Genomic DNA, 19,795 nt, shown 5'->3' on the forward strand with positions numbered 1-19,795 from the left:
TTTATAAGCCTAGCAAATATTAACAGTCACTTTGAGAAGGCTTTTGATTAATGCTTAGTCCCATTTATACACTTAGTTAATTAAACCTCTTTAACATTTTAAATGGCATTTACAAATTTAATATATTCAATTCCTTTCTAAGTGCTTCATCTGACTGACAAATCTCCCCAAGCACAGAAGTGATTCTCACAGATTTAATAAATTAAGCTTACAAAAAATAGCAGTGAAACTTGAATTCTCTTAAACATCCAAACTAGATGTAAACTTAAAAGATTTCAATTTCAAACTCATAAATATCAATCAATTATTCAAGTATGAACATTAAAGTAGACTGTTCAGGGTGATGTATTATTCTATGGCCAAATTCTCTTTAAAATTGTGCATACATAAACTATTTGCACAAATTCTTTAACTCAAAGATATTAAATCTATAGTTTTGATTCCCTTAAACATTTGTATGCATAATTTTTAAATATTCTCAAAGCTACTAAGATGTCTACTCACAGGGGAGATGACTACCTTCCCGGCTAATTGAGGTTGCTGATCAGTGGAGGCTCTGGGTGAGATATTGATTAGTTCCTAGAAGAACTACTGAGCATTGTTTCCAGTCTCTAACTTCATAACTTAAGGATAGGAGTGACTGAATAGCTCAGTTCCTCAAATTAGTGACAACTAATATTCAAACAAGAGTGGGGTCCACAATCCTTATCCAGGTTCTATAGCTGATCTACATTTATTTGACCCTTAAGGTATAAAACTATATGTGTTCATTTTCCTCCAAAGAATTCTTCATTCTTTACATATGTTTCTTATCTCATAGGATCATACAACTCTTAGGGATATTAAAATTTTACCTAATTAAATTCTGATTATCTCTCATAGCTTTGTCTGACATACGGATGTCATTCTCCAAGGTCATGGCTCAGCCCCACCCCATCACACTACCTCATCCTCTAAGGTCCTTGAGTTCCTGATCTCCTTGGATTTGAAAAAAGTGCCTCTGCCCCAGGATCTGTGCTCTGTTCAACCTGATAGACTAAAGAAAAAAAGTCCCTAGCCTCCTCACTTGACAGGGAGGTTATTTGGGTGTTCGTGCAGCACTATAGCCCCTGCTTCCCACCTCTCCTGGGCAAGCTGGATAGTGGTCAAAGTCTGTTGGAAGAACAAGGTCCATGCAGGAGGCACTGGTACCAAATTCTTCATCCCCTAGAAAGATGAGATGATTTAATCAAAGTGACCAGCTATCACCTGAGCTGGACCTCAGGGCTCCCTCCTCCCAGTCCCTTGTTCTGGCCACCCAATAACAATACCTTCATAACAGTAAAACCAGCACCCTGAGCCGGGTGCTCCCAGACCACAGCCCCAACCAGCCCAACACTGGAATTTGCAATGATCGGCTCTTTCTGTTGCTTGGTAAACAGAATAGAAATAGGCATGGTTCCTGCCCTGGAGCTTTCTAAAATAAATATGCAAACTGTGTATTTGTATTTCCATACTAAGAAGAAGCAATAATAAAAAATAACTTTCAACTATAATGGGAATGGGGGTGGAAATCATCCATGGAAAAGAACATATTGGTTTACGATAGTGGTTCTCAACCCTGACTTCAAATTAGATTGCTGGAGCTTGGTGGGGGGAAGGGCTCATTTTTAAAAAATACCAATGTGAACCTGTAGGGTAACATACAGATACTCATATTTTTTAGAACATATCTATTGATTTTGGTGATAGCCAGAGTTAAGGACATCCAGCTTAAAGCAATAATTTCTGAAGCTCTAATCCTCTCCCATTGTCACACTGTGTCACGTCTACTAAATGTACATTTAAAAACTTGGTATTTTTTCTCTAAATCAACTCACTTTATTGAAACTCACATATTCACTTCAGCCTTATCCTACACTATGCTATCTGCAAAATCACAAGGCTAATGTGTTCATTGTATTTTTGTCACTATGAATGAAAATGTATAACTGTGTACAGTTAAATTATCCAAGCACTATCCAAAACCATCTCACACACCAACACTGGTTCCCTTCTGCACTTGGGGAATGACTACAGTGGGACTTCCCTGATCTCAGAAAAACGTCCCGTTTCTCAGCTTTCTCAAGCTGCTTTACGGATTTGGTCTATATTTGTTGACATGACTTGGTTTATTAAAAAAATATTGTCTTCTTGTGTGGGCCACATATATTGGAAAATTCTGCCTGTGCTAAACACCTAATGTCCTGGCCTGTTGCTCCGGCCTTACAGTCCAGGTTGGTTGTACCTGGAGGAGACACCATTTTCTGAGAGTATATCCTTCCTGAATTCCCACCCAATTAGTTCCCCTTATCCAACCTTGAAAAGCTGTGGGGCCTCCCTGGGGTACCTGGAGCGTGAGGATGCTCACCCAGGAGGACAAAGGGGTGAGCATCCTCTCTGTGCCACTGCAGGGCGAGGCCTCTAACCACAGGGATGTGACATGAAGACTGAGGAAAGAAAGCCCTGGAACACTGTCCCTCACAACTCACTCCTGCTGGAAATTCTCCTGACCAAGCACAGAAGGATTCCACAGTGTTAATTTAATTCCTGTTAAATCAACAATGAAACCATAACCATTGTGAGAACAGGTTGGAAAGTGTAAAGGACCCTGAGTGGTCCTTAAAAGTATGCTCCAAAGATTCCCCAGGACAGGCTCATCAGAACTATCAGAGATCATCAAGAAACTAAGCGAGCACCCCAGGATGGAGTTCAGGGTTGGCAATTTTATCAAGTTCTCTGGAGACTGAGATGCAGAGGGACCCTAGGCTATGCTAGAAAACTTTCCCAGAGAGGAAAAGTTAGGGCTGGGCCCCTAAGAACAGAGGCTGAAGTAGGAAGGCAAGGTAGACCATGGGGCCTTCCAGTTGGCTCGAGCCCCAAGGTCAGTTCTCAGGCCTGGCTAGCTCACATCCACAACCTCTTAATCCTGCAGTTCCTAGGGTGGTGGAACTTCCTCTTTACACCTGCCACTGACAACTCATCAACCTGACATGCAGGATGGAGAATCACCAACATCTCTCCCTCCATCTGGCTTTGGATTCTGATGGCATTAATACTCTCAGGCACAGAGAACATACAGCTATCATTGAAATTAACAAATCTGTAAACCAAAACATTTTCAGGATGCTTTCAAAGTTCTATTGGTGTCACCATTGGCCTTTACTAGATCCTAAATAGGGCTGAGTCTGCAGCTTCTTGGTCCTTTGGGCCCTTAAACCTGTTCACCCCATGCCCTCCATGCACTGTGGCCAGGCACTATGGGTGGCACCAGGGGTACAAACATAGCTCAGGCTGAGTCTCTGCCCATCTTACCACCTAGAGAGAGACAGATAAGTACAAGCAATGGGAGTCTAATTAGAAAGGTAGCATGGGGACATGCTACCTTTATGAGGACATCTGGCTTTGCCCCTTCATTCCCCTTGCTGTCTTTCCACTAGCTCTGAGCTCTACTGCACCTGGCCATGCCCCAGCTCCAGCTGTGCCCCACCTCCTGTCCTCATCTCTCATAGTCCTGAGCCCTATCCAGGGGACAATGGACATTGAGGAGCTCTATGCCATTCCTCCACACCACCTCAATCCATCACCCACAGAACACCTCAATGGCTGTCTGCTCAGTTAGCGCTTGATAAAGCATTGTTCAATTTAAAAACAATCCCAGCAGTGGTCTCAAACATTAAATCTTCCTTACAAAACATAAATCCTACAAATAATGGAGTGTGGTCTTGGCACAAATGGTGAGTTACACAACCCATCAAATTCTCTCAGAGGATCATGTAACTGATTTATCTGAAAACCAAATTCTTCACTTTGCACTTCCTAATTTGCCACAATGGATTCAACCCACTGTTCGGTGCTTTCCAGAACCTGTTTTATTGTTGTTTTCAGCAATGGCTTCTTCACAGGCTGTGCCGCCAGCCTTTGGCCAAGTGCCCTTGAGTTTTGTTTCATCTTTCTTTTATGCTTAGTTAGAATTCCCTTTGGGAGCTCCAAGTGTCAACAGGCATGATCATTATTTGAGTCACCTGACACGATACAAGAAGAGATGTCACACCGCCTGCCAAATGGGACACATTATTGCCAGCTTCTGTGCCCTAAAGGAGGGGCCCAGGGCAATCCAAGCAGATGGTCTGTGGGTGCTGACCGCCAAAAGCTGTCACGAGAGCATCAGATGTCTTGAGTGAGCTGAATCCTCAGCATGGAACAAGGAAATGACAGCCAACCTCTTTGCTCAAGGTAAAAAAAAAAAAAAAAAGAGCTAACACTCCTCTGGACCTGAAATGGACTTGAACTTGTCCAAGGGTAATGAAAGCTTTGGGCAGCTGCCCAAGATATAGCCATAACTGGGAGAGCTTCCAGGGAGGGATAAAATGGTAAAGGGCTCCACAGCTTTATTGGAGAGTCCTCTGCCACTGTGTATATGCTCTGCCACTGTGTATATGCTCAATGTATATGCTCAGTCCCCCAAGCCACTTCTAGTACAAAGCAGTTGGTAGTGGAAGTTGTTCAAAAATACCATGGCCTATAACCCCTTTTTAGTCACCTTTATTACATCCCCCCATACAGCTCCTGTTGACTCCCCTCCATGCCTTGAAAAAGGCCTCAGTTGAGGGGGCCTGGGCCCCTCCAAAAGATAAGAGGCAAGAGGCCCTGTGAAGAGAAAGTGAAAATTACAGGGGCCACCAAGGCTTCAGGACAAACTCCAAATATCCCCAAATTATATGCTCTGTGATCATCCAGGCTCAGGCCAGGCCCAGCTGACCTTCTCTGAGTTTGCCATATGTCTTGTCATCTCTTGTCTATCACACTTGACCTGGCCACCACTGCCACTTTCTGCACCTCTCCCCTGAGGTCCCAGTCCCAGTATACTTCTAGTTGCTGCAGCTCCCTTGCCTTCTCAAACCCTCCTCAGGCATGCACTGTGGGTGGGTAGGAATCCCCCCTCCTCTGACCAGGCTCAGCTCAGCTAGTTTGCTGACTTGGCCTCCTGGATCTCCCTGTGAGGGATGGTGACAAGGGGTGGGGGTGGGGCAGTCTTTAAACTATAGGTTCTTAGGCTGTACTCATTCTTTCCATATTGGATGACATGAAGTTACATCTGGCTCAACCACTAAAGATTTTTGTTCTAATACCTCAGGATCTAGTTTTATTAGTCATTTCCCTGACCCACCAGCCAAGACTAAATCCAGTTTGAAAAGCCCCCTCCCCTAGTTTTTTGTTTTGCAATTGCAGAACACCCACACTTCTTGGCTATTGGCCAAGCACAGATGAGTGACACAATCTGTGCCCAATGAAGAGTATAGCCTTCCTGGCTCAGATTACCATCTCATCTCTGGGATGCAGCAAAAGGAGTAGGTTTCTTCATGAGGGACCTAGGAATCTTCCAGACCCAACAGGAGAGCCCACCAGCATCAAGGCCCAGAAAGGAGATCCAGGCTGGGGGCAGGAAGTGGGGTTCCCACATCTCTGGGCCTTGTCATCTCATGGGCCCTCTCATCTCATGTCTCTAATTTGCTCTGCACATGTCTATATTGTAGGTTTTTCATTTGACATTCACTTAGTTCCTTGGCAAAGTTTTTTTGAAATTCCACCTATCCTTGGCCAATCTAAGGGAAAAGGGATCTTGTTCTCACATGAGCCAGGAAGTCCAGCAATAGCCAGATGAAGTTAGAGGCACTGAGGCGTCAGAACCAAGGGAGTGGGGCTGGAATGAAATGCTGAAACCCAGATCATAATCCAGGACAGCTGGAAGGCTCAGCGGGTGCTTAGAAACACAACAAACAGCCTCGGAGCATTCTGTCCTGCTTCTTCTGACCAGCTTCAGGACACTAGCTATTCAGAGCCCCTGGGAGGAAAATGGGGCGAGGATAAGGAGGAAGCAGGCCCGACTCCGGAGGGAAAGGCTGAGGCCGAAGGGGTTCCCGTCCCGAATGCTCAGAGCTGCATGCCTCCCCAAGAGGAACAGAACACTTGAATGGGATTGGATCGCAGCGGATCCACCAGGTGGCAGCGCTACTCTGTTCAGCCGGGACAGAGCCTGCAATCCGCGAGAGTGACCACCAGAGGGCAACATGGGAAGACCGACTCCTTCAGGCTGCTAGTTGCCTAGCAACTGTGACGCAACAGGCTCCTGTTTCCACCCTCCTCAAGGCCTCTCAGGTTATTTCTGGCAAAACAGAGGCTGTTGCACAAGGAGTGGTTTCAGGAATCCTAGAACTGCCTCTCTTTTAAGCCTGGAGACTAAAATGGTCCAAGGGATCCCCAATTCAGCACCACTCTGGCGTCTAGGAGATTGGGCGGCTGTCTGTCCCCCAAGAATGCCAGGGAACAGGAAAAGAAGATAAACACTTCCATTCTTCTTTGTAGACTCACAGCCATTGGAGATGCTCTAATTTTCCTAGAGGCTAAAGTGAAGCAACCACCTCCCTCTTCCCTCCACTCCTCCCCCTTTCTATGCAGGGCATGTGACCTTGAGCAGACCTTGAGCCTCCTGCTCCTCAGCTGTACTTGAGGGGGCCTGAGGCAGGGATGATAAGGCCCAGCTCTGACCTTCTGTGGTCTTGATTCTCCCCTTTCACCTCAAGGACTTTGTCCTTGCCTTAAACCTCTCCCAGGTTTTGATGACCCAGATAATAGAATTCTTCTGATTCTTCCGGATGGATAATATGACTGAGAAACCAGAGATGGCACCAAGAAAGTGAGGCAGACACAAGACAAGGAGTGTGGTTATAATGAGCTGAAAGCCTATGCCGGTCTGGTCTGTGCAAGGTCCTGGGCTGAAGTCAGAGGGCCACTCTGGCCTGGCATCAGTCATAGCTCCAGGCATATCCCTGGCCCTGGTGCTGAGCTCTGCCAGGGGCCCTGGTGTTGATCACTAAGGTAGGGTCTGTGAGGGGCACCATCCCAGAGGGTCACACGGGCATGTGCAGCTCGTTGTACTCATCCTGGCCATCCTCATCAAAGTTTGGTTCGGCATCTTCTGAGTCCAACTGTGGAAAGGAACATGGGGTTGGTCAGGGAAACAATTCCCCATACCCTCCTTCACCCACAAGCCCTCCTTGCTCCCAGACCTTCCCCAGCTTCACTCTCTGAAGGGATCATAACCCCAAGTTGAAGCATTTCCCTTGACCAAAATCTTTGGGTCACTCCCCAGATTACTAAGTATCTCCTAGTAATAATAATAATCATGATGGCAAATACTACACGTGATATTCTTTCCTAGGGTCACTTCTAGTTTCTGCAGCACCTCTACATGCAATGTTTAAGTATGGATGAATTGCAAAGAGATGTCCCTTCCTCTGCCAACCAAACAGGGCTCAGGATGGACCTCAGCACCATGCCACCCCCACTTGTACATCCCTCAGCTGTGTGCTTTTGTTCAGGGCACAGGCTGCCCACAGCAGCCCTGTGTTTACTCTTGCATCAAACCATCATGCCAAGTGCTTTATCTAGATTAGTATTTAATCCTTCCAACAGTCATGTAAGGTAGAATCTGTTATCAGCCCCATTATACAGATGAAAATGAGATTTCAGAAGCTAACTTGGCTAAGGTCATACAAACTGGCAGGTGGCTCAGGAAAGACTGGACCCAAGTATCTGATTCCAATGCCCATTCACACTAAGCCTGCTACCCCAAACCACCATTCCTTACCGCCTGCAGCTCCCTGTCCTGGAAGAGCCGGGGCAGAAGGCAACGCCTCAGAGGCACCGTGAGCAGCAGCAGGAAGGGAAAGGCAAGAGAGGCCGCTGTGGACTTGACCACCCAGAGCAGGGCAATACAGCCCAACTGGATGCAGGTAAACAGGTGCATCCGCCATGTCTTCACCTGGAGGAACAGGCATCGGGCCTCACCACCCAGCACCCCCAGTCAGCTCCCACCCACACCTAGGAACTCTGCTCCAAGACCCAAGTGATCCTTCATACTCACCCTGTCCATTTCTGGCCCAGGGATCTCTCCAGATCCTTGCCCCATCACCCCTTCTCCCTACCTCCATGCTTCTTGGCCTGACCTTGGTCACATAGGGCTGCTCTGGATGGTGTTTTGCCGGCATGAAGATGAGCAACAGACGCTGGGACAACTGGATACCAGACAGAGATGTGACACCCATGTACAGGAAAATCCCAAAGAGCACAGCCAGTGGGATCCGCCGCAGCACAGCTCCCATGACAATGGACAGGCCTGGAAGAGGTGACACAGGCCTGCCTGACCCCTCAGGCAGCCTCCATGAAGACAGATGGGCCTGGGAACAATGGGACATGGACCCCCTGACAGGTCAGCTGGGCCACAAGAACAGAAGATGGAACAGGACAAAGAACTAGGAAGGGGCTCAAGAAAGGGCTGACAAGGTGAGAGATAGGTTGGGAGTCAGAGGAACAGCCAGATGTGACATATTTGCAGATTCAGAGGCGACCTGGTCAGGCCTGGGACAGAGAGGACTGTAGGCCATGGGGCCCAAGGCAGGTCTGCAGGGAAGGCTGGGCTCTCACCCACGAGGCTGGCGATGAGCACCCCAGTGACGCGCTGCTCCCGCACCTCCTGAATCTGGGGCTTGTCACCAGGTGCGATGGCAGTGCGCATCACTGTCAGCGCATTGACATGGGTGACAGAACGGACGGTGGCAGCTGTAAGCCAGGGCAACCCAAAGAGCCCACAGAGACCACCCAGGGAACCAATCAGCAGCAGGTCAAGGTGAAAGCCAGAACCCTTGAGCAGTCTCCTGGCCTTCTGACTGACGATGAGCCTGCAGGGGGAGGGGAACAGGGATGACTGGCCAGGGGACCTGCAACAGGCACAGCCCAGCACACACACACAAGGTCAGGAATGTGAGGGAGGGATGTGCAGACACATTTCTCCCAGGGACCTGCCAGCTTCCTCTTTCAAGTTCCCAAATAGAAGTTCTCACATTGCAGCAAATTTGAGCCAAATTCTCATACTGTGAATATTTAAAACACCACAAAAGCCAGATGCCAGATCTCACCACATTATTTTGGTTTATCCCAAATGAGATACATGTGAGCATCCCCGGGTGACAGAACATCCTGCCAGAGCATTCTGAGGACTGTCAGTGCTCCATGCAAACCGTGATGGCAAAAGACATGTATCACATCAAACCACCCAGGAGAACCATGTCCAGACCCCCATGCCCCACCCTTACCCCACCCCACAAACCCCCCTCTTCCACACCCCTGCCAGCTCCGACATGCTCCTCCTCAAGACTTGCCACATCTCCTGCTGCCCCCAGACCGACAAGATGCCCCACTTTAACCTTGACACCAATCCAAGGAGCCTGGCCCTGGCTCTCCCTTTTCCCCCCGTTCCCAGTGCCCCCAGTCCTCTCACGCTGTGATCTGTGTCTCCATGAATATCAGGATGAGGACCAGGAGGGCAGGGACAGCAGCTGCCACCATCATCCAGGGTGGGAAAGGGCGGGCACTGCCCAGGGGTGGGATGAACCATGTGCGCTTATGTGGGGAGGTCACCGAGAGCCCTGTGGGCACGGTGAGCTTCTGCAAAACAGGAAAGAAGACTGGGCTTAGGGACACAGCCAGCCTCCCCATACAGGAAGCCCAAGGAGTAGCTGTTCCCGCCAAGCTCTGTGTCCCCAATACTAGAATTTTGGGGAATGGGGAAATTCACTTTATATTCTCCAAAGTCTCGGTCCTTCCAGGGATCCAGTAGCAGGAAGGGAAATGAAATACCTTCTTCTAGAGCGCAAGAGCAGTCAGCAGACCTGCCACAGGGAGACCTGTCATCCTGCCCCAGCCCACACCTGCTCCTCAGGATTCCTCTCTTGGCTGGACCTGGAACCTGGAACCTGAACCTGCTCCTGGAACCCCAGCCCCACCCTCCCAACATGGCCACAACAGGTCACTGTTCTACTAGGAGACCAGTCCTGCTTTTGACCCAGGGACAGTGGAAATGAGTCATGGTCCTGGCCCTGGGTAAGAACCAGATGCAGCAGGGACAGGGCTCACCCACCTGTGTGTAGGTGTCTGTAATGGAGTAGTCTACCAGGACCATCACCAGGATGGAGATGGGGATGCCAAAATCCCCAATAAGGCGGCGAGCCTGCAGGAGCAGAGGTGGAGTGAGCGTCTGCAGACTCTGGCTTCCCACCCCTCCCATCCCCTTCCAGAAGCCAGAAGTTCCCCTATCTGTCTCTCTGATCCCCTCCCATGGGTGCCAACTGCACCCAGGAGAGCATTATCATCTTTATGAAACTTCTCTGGGGGAACAGTGAAAGAATTCTTGATGAGGCTCCTAATGGGGTGCCAGGGCTGCCCAGACTTGGTGTGAGTCCATAGGTTGGCTGGGGAAGGGTGAGGGACGCAGCCTATCTCTAGAGTACAGCGTGGCATTGAGGAACCCTTGGGGAGGGCACTACACCCAGCCGCCATGCACCTTGCCACCCAGGAAACGGCTGTTCCTGAACTTGCGTAGGAAGAAGGCAATGAGGAAGGTCCCAAGCATGAGGATGAGGGACAGCAGAGCCGTGTTGGGCTGGTTCCTGGGGCCAGGCGGTCCCTCAGTGGGGGGCAGTGCACTGCCATTTGGCTCCAGGCCAGTCTCCAGGGTCTCCTCAGGAGGGTAGAATGGCAGCAGCGGGTGCTCTGTGAATACCTGTGTGTGCACAACAAGGACACCTTACCACTCACTTGGGCAGGTGAACCCAATGTCATCACCTTCAGTACACCTGTGAAAGAGGGGGTACCCCCTCACACACCTGAGCAGACAGCAATAACCCATAGACTTCCAGCATCACACACACACACACACACACACACACACACACTTCTACAAAAGGTGACCCAAGGACACGCAGCCTCGTAGTGCTGCCAGTACCCCAACTCCATCACACACCTGTGCAGGTAAATGCACATCACTAAGCCCCCAGTTTCTCGGGGTACAACTGGCATCCTCAGGGTCTCACCTCCTCCCCTTAAGCTCAGACCTAGGGTGTCCCTGATCCTCCCACGCCAACACCCAACAGAGCCCCTTTCCTTGTTCCCCTGCCCCCAAACTCCAAACCTGCCCCCCACCACTCCCTGGGGTTCTGCCAGGCTTACTCTACCCACCCCATCCTGACCCCCACCTTGTAGAGCTTGTGGAAGGTCTCATAGATGAAAATGAGCGAGATGAGGAACGCAAAGATCTCCTGGGTGAAAGGCGAGATATAGCGGACCAGGAAGCTGCCCTCAGCGGCCACCAGGGCAAGAACGAAGACCACCAGCCAGAGGCCAACCCACACCCGGCCAGTGAGGTACTCCAGATCCTGGGCGCGGCAGAACTAGGGCAGAGATGTGGCAGTCACCCACAGGACGTCTGTCCTCAGCTGGATAAGAAGGTGGTGCACTCCAAAGGAGAGAGGAGGGAAAGAGGCACAGTGGGGGGCAGGCCGCCCTGGGGAAAGCAGAGATTTACCTTGAAGAAGGCTTCTTCAAAGACAAGCAGTGGTCCAGAGAAGCCAACCACCAGCAGTGGCTGGGCACCCAACAGAGAGAAGAGGACACCCAGCACAGCTGTGGACACGATCAGCTCTGACACTCCCATCAGGCCCTCGGTCTTCTCTCCTGGGTGGGCAGTGGACAGTGGGGAGGCTCTAGCCTGGCTCTTTATACCTGCCTCCTTCCTCTTCTAGCTTATCATAAACTGGTGACCCCAGCAAAAGAGGAGTGGCCCCCAGAGTGATACACAAGGCCCCCTCTCCACCCTCATTCTTCCCAGTCACCTTCCACCTCTCCAAAGGTGATCACCCTTTATAACTCTCCTACCACCTCCCTTTATAGCCCCCCAAAAGTGATCCCTAGGATTTGCTGACCCAGCAGCTCCCAAAGGTGGTCACATCTTTCTAGTTCCTCTATCAGCTCCCTAAAGTAACCCCTAGGACACCACAGCCCAGAAACTCTGCAGGTGACCCCAACCCCCCAAAGTGACCACAGGAGCCCCAACTCCCCCACTTTACCTAGCAGGCCCCCAAAAGTGATGGCAGGGCTGAGGGCCGCAAAGTAGATGAAGAGCACAGCAGCCACACACTGGGAGTGCAAGGCGTCCCACAGGTCACTGGGGTAGTGGGGGTAGCGCCGCTTCACGTCCCGGACAAGCCCCCCAAACACCGAGCCCGTCCGCAGTAGGGGGTCATCTTCAGGGGTTGCCTCAGAGCCTCCCAACTCCAGAGACAGCTCTGGGGAACAAGAGGCTACTGGAACGCAGACCACACCCTCCAGCTTAGAGGCCCCAGGCTCAGGCTGCACAGCCTGGGATGTGGGGTCAGGGCTGGGAAACCAAAGCAGGCAGGAAGGACTGGGGTAGTCAGGACAGGGCGGAGGTCTGGTGCAGGCCCTGGCTCTGGGGAGGGTGTGTCACGGGTCTGACCTTTCCCAGGGGTCACATAGCCGCCCCGGGTGGTCGTCTCCACTTTGGTCTGCTCGCGCTCCCGGCGCTTCCTCAGCAGCTCCCGCTGGAAGGCAGCCACCGAGCGCAGTAGGTCACGGCCCTCCACCTCGGACGGTGGGATCACAATGCTGCCATCCAGGAACTCACTGATGGCGCTCAGGAGGTCCTGCCGGTCGTCTGCCTGGTAGGCAGCCTCATGAAACAGCTGGGGCGACAGGAGGGAAGAGGGAGGAGGACTTTGGTGGAGGGCTCCAGGAAGGAGGTGTTGGATCACACAGCCAGGAGCAGGGTGGACAGCAGCCACGGACACAGGGCCAGTCCGGCAATATCGGCTATCAAAATATTGGCACTCGTCCCTGCAGGCCTGCGAGCAGTGCTGCTCTGAACTCCCCGGATGCCCTCTGTTCTCCTCAGGGCCTCCAGACTTTTCCACACACAACAACTAAAGCAGTAACACAGGGCAGAACAGGGCCTCCTGAACCATTCTGACTGGGGTGGTACATTCTGAATACCGCCCTGGCTAAAGGACCTTCCTGTCCAACCCAGGAGAAACACAGCAAAGACCAGTACAACCAGCTCTCCCATTCAAGTCTTTGTTACATCTGACACCTCAAGGTCTGGGCTTCCTCTCCTGCCAAGCCCCAGCCCGGGGATCCAATTTCTACCATTGGCTAACCAGAGTCCAAAGCAGGGCCTCTACCTGCAAGAGGCCTCAGCACCCCTGCCTCCATGGGCACTGAGAGAACAAGCAGGGCCCAGGGAAATAGGCCTACAATCCCAGCCTAGGGGTGCAGAGCCCACCTTGTCAGACATGAGGGTGGCAATGGAGCGCCCCAGTTCATGATAGTCGGTGCTGGTGTGGCTGGGCCCCAGCATCACGAAGAGGAAGCGGACAGGCACAGGAACCTCAAGCACAGACTCCAAGAGCACAGCCTCACTCAGCCGCACAAAGGCTGCCGCTGGCTGCTCCAAGAAAGGCACACAGCCTGGGGGAAGAGGAAGGCAGAGGTGCTGGGCAAAGGGGAGCAGTCAGTGCAGGCCCTCGTGGGGGATCTGGGGCTTTTATGCACAGTGGAACAGACTGCACACTGCACAAAGAAACACCAGTCTACAAGATCCTATTAACTCAAGCACTTATATATTTATTACAACTTGCTAATAGATGGAAATCACAAATATTAAATAAGGGTGCTTTTTTCTAATTCTCACAACGTTGCTATATGGACTAGCAAGATGGGAAACAGGAGGGAGATGGGGGAACAAAGCTCAGCCTCCAAGCCAGAGCTCAAGACCAGCAGGCCACAGGGAGGGCCCTGCCCCCCAGCACCCAACGCTGCTCACCCACGAGCACAACAGTGGCCTCAGCGTCTTCAGGGATCTTCTCCAGCAGCTTCAGGCTTTTCCCCCGGTGACCATCTCCCCCAGGCATGTGCAGGGGCTTCTGAGGACGCAGAACTGGAATAGGGCTGGGACCCAGACCGGAGGCCATGGCAGGCCCTCCCATCCCTCACTCAAGCCCTGGATCTGGGCCGCATGTTCTCCCTCCCTGCCCAGACAGGGACCATTTGTACTGTGGCTACACATTCAGAAGGGACCAGGCCAAGATCTGGACCCCATGGATCTGCCACATCATGGCATTTTACCCCATGTCTCCATCACAGGAAACCGTCATGAATGTCACCTCCAGGTCCCCAGCATGCCTAGCACAGTGCCAAACCAGGACCTTCCCAACCTGCTCAATGAAGCTGTCGACAACCTCAACTCAAACTGGATGTCCTCTCAGTCCCCCAGCCCAAGTCAGAGCAAGGCCACTGACCTCCTTAGCATCAGGATCATGTGGCCAGAGTGGGGCTGGCTCCCCCAGGTCATCAGCCATGGTAGGCACCGCACCGTCGGGGCCATGACTGGGGGTTGGGTGATGATTCCCCAGGACTGAGTTCACGCTGGAGCTCGATGGGTTTCGGGGGAAAAAGCCACTGTCCTTGTCATCATTGGGATGGCTGGAGAAGGGGGACAAGGTGGGTTAGAAGAGGCTCATTGCAGACTGAGGTCACAAGGAGGTAAGAAGTGGGAAGATCAGGGCCTCCATTTCTTCTGTCTCAGTGTAAGAACTTTCTATCGGTTGGAACTACAGAAAGATGGAAAGAGAATGACCTCCCTATCACTTCTGGTATTCAAGCAGAGGTGAGAGTCATTCAAAAGAGCCTGTGCTGAACCAGACCCACTCCCAGGTGCCCTGCCTGCACCTGTGTTTTAGCAGCAGAGTACGCAGGACGCTGGCTCTGTCCTCTGGCCGGATCTGATCAGACACAATCATAGTCTCCACCACTAGGTGCGCAATGCCTGGCAGGGTGGTCTGCTCCAGGTCCAGGAGGGCCGCTCCTAGGAATACAGGTGGAGGGGGGCACATTCTGTCAGATAGGAGACCACCTCCCATGCTACCTTGCCCCACAGGGCAAGCATGTGTGCTGGGTAAGTACCCGATGCATTCAGGCAGATACATGGTCCCCTGTGGCCACAAGCTGGCTGGTGAAGGGGTGTGAAAGCCAAGCACAGAAGCAGGCAGGCCCCTCCTGACCGAGGAAGGACTTCCATGAATTTGCAGCATTCAACTTCCCCTTCCTTGGGAACATCCACTGGGCACCAGGTACAGTATTAGGTACCAATAGATCCAGCCCCTCAAGATTATGAATGGCTGAGGCAATTGGACTCCATGACCCCAAAGTGGTGGCCAGATCTCATTGCCTTGGCCCTGAGCTCCAGGGAGTAGGCCCAGGGTACTGGGCAGGCTGGCATGGGCTGTGGTCTTGAGGTGGGCAGGCCTAAGGATCCCTACCCTGAGCAATGGTCCTCCTGAGCTCCAGAAGACTGCGGAAGGAGAGGGAAGCCACGTGGGGCTTCCCCCAGCGCTCCGTCTCCTCCTCCACGTCCTCCTCAAACTTGATCCAGCGGGCTGTCTCCCGCCAGTGGGGTTCTTGGCTTCGGTCTAGCATCAGTTCATTCAGCTCCACAAATACCTGAGGTAGAAGACAGGGGTGAGAGCCTGGGGGCTGCCAGGTGGGACAGGGTGGCATGGGAAATTCACTCCAGGGAAGGGCAGGGAAGAAGAGAAAGAAGGCTCCTAGCAGAGCAGGTGAGGAAACCCCAGGCCACGCCCTCAGGTCCCTGCACCTCGTGAGGCCTCCTGTCCAGCTTCTTCTTCTTCTTCTTCCTGCGCAAGATGGGGGCCAAGCCACTTGGGCTGCCCCTCCCTCCCTGAGTCCGGGACGGCTTCTTCACTAAGTGCCGACGCACGCCAGGGTTGTCCTCCAGGCGGTGACCTGCAGAGAAAGTGGGCTTGGTGGTCCCACACGTCCAGCTCAGACCTTAAAGTCACGCACTACAGACTTCAACCCTCTGCTCTGCCCAACAAGTCTACCTGGTGAGGGTGACAGTCACCAAGAGGATACACTACCAGGACCACATCATCTGATGTGGCCATTTCATGGATAAGGAGACTGACAGGAAGGGGGAAGATGGTTAACCCCAAATCACAAAGAGAACCACTGGCCAAGTCACACAAAAAATCGAACCCTAACTCAGTCCATATCCCCAGCTGGACCTACTGGTCCCTGCCACTTCCTCCCCAGGGGTCCCTATGACTGACACCAGTCCCTAGGCATCAAGCCCCCAACACTTCCTAGCACCCATGCCCCATGGATACACACCCCAGCAGGATATGTTTCTGCCTGCCCTTTCCCAGGCCAACAGCTGGGGACAAGCTGGCCATCCAGTTACTCACCAGCTGGTGCCCCTGCCATGGGGCTCTCCTGGCCCCTGGTGGGCTCCCACAGGCCATAGTCCTCAAAGTCCAGCACAAACATCTCTAAGTCCTCTGAGGCCAGCAAGTCTCGAGGGCTGGGGGCTGGATTCCTCCCAGAACTGTGGCTCTCAGTGTCCCTAGGCCCAGGGCTCAGTGTCCCATTGGGCTCCGTGACCTCCTCCAGCAGGCTCGTCATTCCCCTGCAGCCAAGGCCTCAGCCCCTGCTCCCTCCCAGATCCTGGGTTCTCCTAACAGTGAGAGCCTGGGCAGCAGTGGTCTTTGTCCAAGCAGAGTCGGAGGTAGCGAGGCCTCCTGACCCCAAGCCTTCTCCCTGATGATTCCAGCCCCCACCCTGGGTCTGTAAACACGCCCTCCCCATACCCCCCCCCCACCATCCTGCTGCCACTGCCGCTGCTACTGCTGCCATCGGATTGTTCCTGTCCCTGTCCTCAGGCCCTGGCAACTTTCCATGACGTACTGAGCTCAAAGCCCTACCCTACCCTGCCCCCGCAAACACATCCAGTGGTTCTGAAGAGCAGGAGGGCGGGGCCAGTGATGCCCCTGGCCTGGGCACAGAGCCCCACGGGTGATGACAGGTGGCACCAAAGCCAGGGCACTGATAATATGGAAGGAATGTACAGAGATTACAGCCAGGACCAGCCAAGGGTGGTAGGACAGGACTGACAGAGGTCCTGGCTCAGGGAGGAGAAGGGGCCTGGCAGCCTGATTCAGGCTTAAAAAGCTGGTCTGCAGGGGGTAAGAAGAAGGGGTTCAGAGTTTTCTCTGAGAAGAAGGGCCTTGGGAGAAGGGAATATAATGATGTCCTCAAATGCCACAGGGAGAGAGGGTGCCTTATTTCAGGGGTGACTCAGAGGACAGAATCAGAACCAAAGGTGTCACAAATGGAAATCTCAGCTCTGGCAATCAGAGAGATGGCTTGGTAAGGTAGTGAGCTCCCTGTCATTGGTCACATTCCAGCAGACAGGAACACTGCAGAGAGGACTCAGTCCTGCGTGGGGGAGAACACAAGCCTCTTCAAGGTCCCTGGCAGGCTGGGAGCCTGTGGGAGTGGGCAGCAAGGACTACCATGGGGTATCACTCACTTTTCATGTCATCCAGGTCTGCAGAGCCCAGCATCTGGGCCTCTGCCTCATCAGTGGGCACCTGCTGCTCCGGACCACCAGGGTTACCCAGGGCACTGCCTGGACACAGTCGCTCCCGCAGGTCATAACTGGCTGATGGGCTCCAGGGCCGGCTCTTCTCGGCAGTGACTCGGGAGGCCCGGGCCCGGGGACTGGGGGAGCTGAGAAGACAACATGCACCTTGGACTTAACAGGGCAAGGCCAAGGAGACAGCCAGGCTAATGGGTTCCAGTACATTCTCCAATTGGGGGGCCTGGAATAGACACCTGGGCACCGGACACAGGCCTCCCTCACTCATCAGGCCGGCCCTCCTCCTGCCTGTACCCTGTCCTCTCCTTTCTGACACCGCAGGCCTAGAGGACTCAACTCTTGGCTCTGCTCTTTCCTGTCTTCTCTTATTCTCTCCCCCTTGTAAACTATGAAGACATATAATGCTCCCCACCTTCCCTCCTCTCTGGTCACACCTGGAGACACTCCTCAGGATTAGGAAGGAGGTGACTATCAAGAGCCTTGTGCCTAACTACTCTGGGCTGGGCTAGAGCCTGCTGAATGGGGCTGAGGCCAGTACCTGAGCGAAGGCTGGGGGCTCTGGTCAGGGCGTGGTCCCACCGAGGGCAGGGGCTTGGTGCAAGCAGCCTTCCCTGAGAGGCCAGGACTGTCATCCTCATCGCTGCCAATGGAGAACTGTGGATAGACAGATGTGCCCTGGGCCCAACTTACCACTCAGCAAGCACTAGCCCCCACCCTTCTTCTTCCATCCTTTGTGCACCCTCCCTGAACAGCCACCCCTCATTCAAGTGGCAGGTCCCTACCTTGGCTTTCTGTGGGGACCCTGATGGTGGGGGCTCCACAGGTTCTACCTCAGATTCCCCTTCCTCTTCCTCCTCTTCCTCCTCTTCCTCATCTGCTCCAGCTCCCCCCTCCTCCTGGATGGGGGGAGTCCCCTCAGAGGGAGGAGCAGAGGTCTTTTCCTTCTTCCCCTTCTTCCTGGTATGCCGGGCAGAGGTGGGGGGCAGTCGCCGTAGCTTGTGTGGTGGAGGCAGGCGCGCTGAGAGCGGGTGGTGGGTGTGATGGGATGTGTGCCGGTGAACTAGGGGTGCAGGAGAGCTGGTGAGGCCCCCGCATCAGCAGGGGAGCCTCCCCGCCCAAGGGGCACACACCTTATTCTAGCTCAAGGCCCCAAAGGAGGGCACCCTAGTCCTTCCTCCAGGGCCTGGCTCCCCCCCACATCTGTGTCCAGGCTCCTGTCATTGATGAGGCCTGACAGAGTGGGGGTCAGGAGTGATGGAGAGGGAAGGTCACAAAAGAGAGCCTCGGGTGGGGGAAGATGTGATACAGCAAGGACGCATAAGAGGAGCTGAGAGGGGTCACCACATGGCAGAGAGGAGGGTGAGCAGGGCCAAAGGGGAAGATGAAGGTCACCGAGTGAGGCCTCAGGCCCATCTCCCTACATCTTCCCTGGTCTGGGCCCCTGCTTCCCTGGCAGGTGAATAGGTGATGGGTGAGAAAGGCAGAATGACTTAACATGGCATGGTGGCCCAGCACAGAGTCCAGCACAGTGTCCAGCACAGGATGGCACTAGGTGACCAAGCCGAAGGTGAGCACGGAGATGGTGGCGATGAAGGTGATGGTGGTGAGGGCAGCCACACTAGGGGTCCCCAAGCTACCCACACTCAAAGTCCCGCTCGCTGTAGCTGCGGCTGGGCTTCTCAGGGTCCCAGGCTGGGGGCTTGCTGATGAGATCCCCAAACCTGCTCACAGCCAAAGTCTTGCCCAAATCATCATCCTCCTCCACGTCTGGACTTAGAGGGGGCTCCTCCAAGGGCACCCGGACCTGCAGGCCCAGACAGCATCTCCTAAGGACCCCTGGGCTGTGAATGCCCCACACCCACCCCAACTCCATGCCCTAGTTGGAGGCGGGGTCAACCAGCAGGCTCCATCTTCAACAGCCCTCAGCCCCCAATCCCCTGCAGGCAACCAGGCCTTGGGAGGGAAGGGGGCCACGGATCTGAAAAATATCAAAGACCCCTCTTTCTCCATTCCACCAGCCCAGAGAGATAAGCACATATGGGGGTCCCAGGGCCTACGGGAGAATCACCATGCCTCAGCAGGGTCCCTCCCACCACTCTTCCCCCCACCTCCCCTCCAACGTCAGTCACCTGGGGTAGGGGGGAGGCGCCCCCGGGCGGCGGGATCACTCCGTTGGCCATGGCTGGGCGGGCGGCTTGGGAGGCTCCGGTTCACCAAGGGACCAGAACCCCCGGTGAGAAGAAGGGGGCGCTGCGAAGGCCTAGTGGGGAGCCCTGGGGGTGGAGGGCGGGGTCAGGATGCTCGCGCTGACGGCCCCCGCCCGGGGGTGGCTCCCCTCACCCGGCTGGAGTGTCCCTCCAGGCCCAGCCATTCCCGGGACAGCCCGAGCCCCCGCCCCTCCTGGCGGCC

At 53.5% G+C, this 19,795-nt stretch overlaps 1 protein-coding gene across 3 annotated transcripts; it reads right to left on the bottom strand.

Moving 5' to 3' along the window:
* Positions 1 to 6,929: 6,929 nt before the first annotated feature.
* Positions 6,930 to 19,566, bottom strand: Slc4a3 (solute carrier family 4 member 3). 3 transcript variants are annotated; one of them, XM_076865691.2, is made up of 22 exons: positions 19,516 to 19,566; positions 19,028 to 19,190; positions 18,169 to 18,446; positions 17,925 to 18,040; positions 17,318 to 17,517; positions 15,584 to 15,732; positions 15,249 to 15,429; positions 14,659 to 14,794; positions 14,229 to 14,412; positions 13,754 to 13,853; positions 13,214 to 13,398; positions 12,392 to 12,617; positions 11,982 to 12,200; positions 11,441 to 11,589; positions 11,112 to 11,306; positions 10,421 to 10,639; positions 9,998 to 10,087; positions 9,359 to 9,525; positions 8,506 to 8,759; positions 8,028 to 8,197; positions 7,670 to 7,843; positions 6,930 to 7,007 (listed from the first exon to the last, which is right to left on the bottom strand). In XM_076865691.2, the coding sequence occupies exons 1-22, from the start codon at positions 19,564 to 19,566 to the stop codon at positions 6,930 to 6,932; spliced, it is 3,684 nt and encodes a 1,227-aa protein (XP_076721806.2). The 3 variants fall into 3 exon arrangements, with proteins under 3 accessions (XP_076721806.2, XP_076721805.2, XP_076721807.2); XM_076865690.2 differs by having other exon boundaries at positions 17,318 to 17,536; positions 17,878 to 18,040; XM_076865692.2 differs by lacking the exons at positions 17,318 to 17,517; positions 17,925 to 18,040; positions 18,169 to 18,446; positions 19,028 to 19,190; positions 19,516 to 19,566 and adding an exon at positions 16,194 to 16,410.
* Positions 19,567 to 19,795: the final 229 nt, after the last annotated feature.

The sequence above is a fragment of the Callospermophilus lateralis genome, chromosome 9 (genome assembly GCF_048772815.1).
Source record: "Callospermophilus lateralis isolate mCalLat2 chromosome 9, mCalLat2.hap1, whole genome shotgun sequence".
Taxonomy (NCBI): domain Eukaryota; kingdom Metazoa; phylum Chordata; class Mammalia; order Rodentia; family Sciuridae; genus Callospermophilus; species Callospermophilus lateralis.

Excerpts from the sequence above, each read along its gene's own strand:
- Slc4a3 (XM_076865690.2), bottom strand. The coding sequence starts at position 19,566 with ATGGCCAACGGAGTGATCCCGCCGCCCGGGGGCGCCTCCCCCCTACCC. Across the intron at positions 15,430-15,583 it reads TGGACAGGAGGCCTCACGAG|GTATTTGTGGAGCTGAATGA; the intron begins GTGCAGGGACCT and ends CTTCTACCTCAG. Across the intron at positions 10,088-10,420 it reads GCCGTTTCCTGGGTGGCAAG|GCTCGCCGCCTTATTGGGGA; the intron begins GTGCATGGCGGC and ends CTGCTCCTGCAG.